The following is a 6066-nucleotide window of genomic DNA, read 5'->3' as shown; positions in this document are numbered from 1 at the left end:
ATTTTCGTAATTTCTTAACCAGATAATTTCAATATTAGCTCTTAACGAAAATAATTATACTTTAGAGATCCAATGGTTAATTGCTTTCTCGAACATTCTTTGATCTCGAAATGATTTCTTAACAGACTTCTCGTATCTTGCATAAACCTTATTGGGTTAAAACCCGGTTATCCAAATTTTCTAAGCAAACTAGTATTTCTTATGCACATCTTTAGTTTCTCAGATCAATATATCCTTTCAGAGTTATTAGTCATCTTCTAGGGACAATTCTTGTCATCTTACAATATAAGGGTATTTCTATAATTTTACCCTACCAGAATATTCTCATAATTTCCCATCCAAGTACCTTTGATGAAATAATTTATATGTTACAGATCCAAGATGATTCTTTTATCACTAACCACAGAACTTGTAATTTTAATTCTAACAATCCATCAATTTCTTATAAAAGTCATCTGAACCATAATCAGTTACCGAATTTTTATCGTATTCTGATCGAGTGTAGAAATTACTTAACTACATGTATGAGACCAATGTTATCATATTCATGCATTTACCAATATTCACATGTTCTATAAAGCATAAAGAGGTAGTAAAGTATTACCTCGATTTTCCGTGCCATACTGGTCGACCATTTAAATTCCATTTGAACGCCCTCAATCTTTAATTCAACTTCTAATATTTTCCTAATGATCCAGGCCATTAAAATTACTAACTCGTATCCAAATAATTTCTCTTGCCCTAAAAAAATAACTTATTAGAATCTAAATAATAATTTGAGGACTCAATTGATAAAATTGAAAATTGACGTTACCATCAGAATAGTTAATTACTTAAATTAGTGACTAAATTGATCTTGAAAAAAAAACTATTATGTCATAACTATAATCACTTGGAACTAAGAGACAAGGTAAAGATCTCACCAAACTTGGGTGACTTACCTTGTGATTTACCACTTTATTTTCCTAGACATCTCCCACGTGATTTTTCATATTGGAATCATAACCCCATTTTCCTTTATCTTCATGTGCATTCATAAACTTATCTCTTTCATCAAAGGGTATTGAAACACTTATCACCAAGAATAAGTTTGACACTAGCTCAAGCTTTGCGGCCGAAACCATGGCCGTTGTGCATCAACGAACCCACGGACATCTCTTATTGTATTATGGTAATTGAAGCGTGAGACCATGAGCGTACCCTCCGAAAACCTTATCTGAATAGAGGTTGTTGGAAACGTTGAATCCATAACAAGCCCCATAGATGGGGGTGGTGCAGTGGTAATACTACTGGCAGCAACAGTTGGCTTAGAAGGAGTAGAGCTTGAGTTGTTACTTCCAAGAGTTCTTCCAACACCATGAAACACACTTTGGGGCTTATTCGGTTCAAAATAGTTTTCATCCCGTCTAAGGAGATGAAGTTCCACTTTTGTTCTCGGATCAGCTAGTTGAAACTCTTTTGGACATTGAGACTGCATCACACTTTTGGTGTGATCCCATAACCGAGAACCAACTGGTTATGTGTTGAGACATGAGCAACTCTCAATCTCCCTCCAACCTCGCTGGCGACCACCTCGTGCTCCCACTGTCAAGGTAAATTTTGATACTTGATTTTTTTGTTCCATCAAAAGGCAGTTTGGTCAGGGGTGTTTGTAAGAAATGAATGAGGTCATATTAAGTTCAATTCAAAATGAGACCAAGATGTTGAATTTTGTAGAGAGTTACCAACCTGAGGAAACGCCTTTCATGGCCAAAAAGGAGGCAACAGACTCATTCTTTTGTGCGTAAAGATGAAATAATAGGGAGGGATGATGATAAAGCAAACTCTTGTTGGACTTGAAAGATAGAACCGGAAGAGTGAGGTCTGAGTGATTTAAGGTGGAGGTGGCGTGTGCTATCATCAATGAGAATAAAGGTGCGGTGCATGTAGCCATTATTACAAGTTCATGATGTGTCTATAAGTTATAGCTTCTTTTCTAACGTTTTTTTTTAATAAAAACCAAACTGCCCTCACTTAAAACAAATATCTCTTATCTTATTGAGTGGTACTCAATTTCTTTAATAAAATAACAGTATGATTGAACCATTATTTGCCAACTACTTCATATCATTTCACAATAATGCACTAACGTATTTTATAATTCTCTTAAATTTATAATAAACAAGGGAGGAAAATTATAACTAATGTCCATGAATTTTCTCCATAATTCTTTTGAACATAATACTTTATAAATCTAAAACTTTTAGCCCCTAAATTGGGATGTGACAATTCTCCCATCCTTAAAATAATTTCATCCTCGAAATTCCTTCATGTCATAACAGTTCTTTCGTATCTTCAAGTAAATTTTACAAAAGTACATGTCCACTACTAATCCTTAACCAGTTGAGTATATATTCTTATCAGAACTCTTCCTCATTCGAATAAAAGAATCCGAACGGAAATATCCTTGTAGAATCAATTCAGCCTTGGTTACGAAAATAGGCTCATGGAGTAATAACATATCCAAATTTCATTTCTGGAGTCAAGTTAGAATTTCTCAGATGAATAACTCTCACATGGCTCGTGAGGTACTTTATAGCGTTAAAACAGATGTTACTAGTATTGTTTTTTGTACAAGTATAGCCTTAATAGATAGAAACTTCGGTTTACTCGTTACAGATAAGGACTCAGCCCTGGAGTTCCGGCTCGAAGAGGTACGATTGTAGTCTAGGGGCATGTACTGTTCAGACATATTTTGATATTCGACCGGCCGGTCTAACTTAAAAATTTTGACTCAAACCATAGCTCTGATACCACTAAATGTAACCCCCTCAGACCGATACGGATATCCCGATCCGATCTGGGGTGTCACATTAGGGCCACCGGAGCGACCCACTGTAAAAATGGTGGAAAATTTAAAACTTTTATTAAAATATGTAACTTATAAAATGATTTATCAGTATGCAGAAATAAAACAGATTTCCAGACTCGTATATAAATCAAAATACAATTACATGCCCCCTAATCACATGTATCATACTCTGAAAACAATGCTGGAAGAACTCCCTTACTGTTGTCGATAGCTGCACTGGTACAATTCTTTTAACCTGCAATGTTGAGTAATAGAGTGACCTTCGGAAAGCTCAGTAATACAGAACTACCAAGTGATGCTAAAGGACATGCAGATAAATGTGAAGCCATAATTTCCTTATTGAATCAAATGTATACCAGTTTGCAAGATAATCTGGAATTCCATTAGTAGTTCAACGAGTAGAAACCATGAAGATCACAGTTCATAGGAAGCATTCATAGTATCACGTTTTCATGAGATCGAATAGGATGTCTAGTGTGTTCCAACAGTACTATAAAATCATAGTAGGTACAATAAACGAGTAATAGTTCAATAAATCATCATAAAATCATAATAAAGTTTCACTTTTGAAAATCATAGTTTAAACTCTTGTACACCATCAGTAATTTCCAAAACTATTTTCCATATAGCTTACTCTAAGCACACAGCAAAAAGAAAGCCAACCTAAGGATAAGCTTTAGAGCTTGTATTCTTAAGCCCGTAAGTCCAAGTCCATATAGCTTACCCTAAGCACACAGCAAGGGAAGCCAACCTAATGTATCTTGGGGCCCCAAGAGTCACATTAGGCCCATTCTGTTTATTAGCTTGATCAGAGCTATACTATTGTAATTCAATCCAAAAGTTCAATTGCACCATGACACAAATTCCATAAATCATCACATTAAATTGGTGCATCAATAAAACAGTAACCAAAGAACTCAGTGTACCTCATATTAAAACCAATAAAATAGTTCAGTAATAATTAGAGAACACACTAGAGGATCCAAGTATTTTTCAGAGGCATTTTGTAATTATCGGTAAGGATAACATGAAGCTCGTGCAATTTGATCGGATTCCAATAATAAGATCTTATTGAAGAGAATCGATTTCTAACCGATCTTATCAGACATTTCAGATTAATACTTTTAGAATTCCACTAAGTTTCTATATGCATCAGAAAAACGTTCAGGAACCTTTATATAGAATAATTATAAATTCAGATTTACTGCGAGTGATTCCATTACCCAAACAATCTGGGGTATTCAGGAATATACTTTGAATTCATAGGATTTCATCCCAATTGAACCAAATAAGGTATTCAGAATCTTTTCCTTCTGCGTTACTTGCGTTTTCCAACATGACCGAAGTAATTTTAGATGAAAATATAGAATCGAAGATTCAAGTCATTTACAATTTACGACTATCGATCATATTATCAAACAACTCAAGTAACACAACTCCCAAACTGATGCATGTCAACAAGTTAATTCATTATCCTTCCAGTGTATTCACTCTTTAATACCATAATGCTGATCCATAGATCATCCTGATAATCATCACTGAATAAATCTTCCAACGATTTTTATTACATTTCCACGTTTCAACAATATCAGGAAATACGGACGTACTTGATCCATGGCTCATAACCCATAAGGACAATTCATCATGTAAGTTCAACAGTGTTTCCAAACTCATCCAATCACCTATTCAATCCTCAGTCATTGATGTTACTTAGTTCGTTTAGTAAGCAAGTCTATCCCGATTACTTTAAAGTTTTCCAGAATAATTCAGACGTTTCTGAATTTCAAATACACGTTGTACTTCATTTCAATTCAATTTATTCATATAAAAAAATCATTCTAGTATTCGTGGTAGATTTGACTCACGAATACCCACTTATTAGTACTGTATGCTCTCTAGAGTTGAGCTGAGCCAAGTACTTCCAGAATTATCATCGATCCAAATTTGAGAAGATGAACAAACATTCAAGTGGTACTTATATCATTCAGGTAATGATATAGCACTAACGTTGGTTGATCACTTAAGTTGCGTTCCACAACTTTTACTAGTAGCACAACATCCATGTTTATTTGGATTTCTTAATTAATCCAAGACATCTGCTTATTCTAGGTCATAAGGGCATTTTGGTGCTCAACGTTTTTTTCTATTCATTTCAAAGCTTGAGTATATCCATTCATTCCTAAGCTTGGTGACATTCTTGAGTCATTTCCATTCCAGGGGTATTTTGGTCATTTTACAATTCTAGAATATTTCAATCATTTCCTTCCATCCGATCTTATTATTTAATTCAATCTTATCATTTACTTCAGTCCTTCCGAACAATTCTGACAGCAAAATACCTCCGATAAATTACTCTTCAAGTATTTACTCATTATTCGAATATTTTCGGGTCAAGTGTCTTCTCAGATTCTACAAACGAAATATCATAAATTTTTTTTGTACGAAGATAGGATCTTAACAATTAAATTCGTACTTAATCGAGTTAAGTACAAATCCTCAAAGTACTATCTCATTCAGGGTCAATTCAGACTATTTTATCTCTCAAGGGCATTTTCGTAATTTCTTAACCAGATAATTTCAATATTAGCTCTTAACGAAAATAATTATACTTTAGAGATCCAATGGTTAATTGCTTTCTCGAACATTCTTTGATCTCGAAATGATTTCTTAACAGACTTCTCGTATCTTGCATAAACCTTATTGGGTTAAAACCCGGTTATCCAAATTTTCTAAGCAAACTAGTATTTCTTATGCACATCTTTAGTTTCTCAGATCAATATATCCTTTCAGAGTTATTAGTCATCTTCTAGGGACAATTCTTGTCATCTTACAATATAAGGGTATTTCTATAAATTTTACCCTACCAGAATATTCTCATAATTTCCCATCCAAGTACCTTTGATGAAATAATTTATATGTTACAGATCCAAGATGATTCTTTTATCACTAACCACAGAACTTGTAATTTTAATTCTAACAATCCATCAATTTCTTATAAAAGTCATCTGAACCATAATCAGTTACCGAATTTTTATCGTATTCTAATCGAGTGTAGAAATTGCTTAACTACATGTATGAGACCAATGTTATCATATTCATGCATTTACCAATATTCACATGTTCTATAAAGCATAAAGAGGTAGTAAAGTATTACCTCGATTTTCCGTGCCATACTGGTCGACCATTTAAATTCCATTTGAACGCCCTCAATCTTT

At 33.9% G+C, this 6066-nt stretch overlaps 1 protein-coding gene across 1 annotated transcript; it reads right to left on the bottom strand.

Annotated features, from left to right (window-relative positions):
- Positions 1-1096: 1096 nt before the first annotated feature.
- Positions 1097-1477, bottom strand: LOC120187682 (plant UBX domain-containing protein 5-like). The gene has a single exon (XM_039191341.1). It carries the CDS (start codon positions 1475-1477, stop codon positions 1097-1099), a length of 381 nt encoding a protein of 126 aa, XP_039047272.1.
- Positions 1478-6066: the final 4589 nt, after the last annotated feature.

The sequence above is a fragment of the Hibiscus syriacus genome, unplaced genomic scaffold (genome assembly GCF_006381635.1).
Source record: "Hibiscus syriacus cultivar Baekdansim isolate YM2019G1 unplaced genomic scaffold, ASM638163v2 tig00113725_pilon, whole genome shotgun sequence".
Lineage (NCBI taxonomy): Eukaryota > Viridiplantae > Streptophyta > Magnoliopsida > Malvales > Malvaceae > Hibiscus > Hibiscus syriacus.
This window is presented reverse-complemented; position numbering and strand designations above follow the sequence as displayed.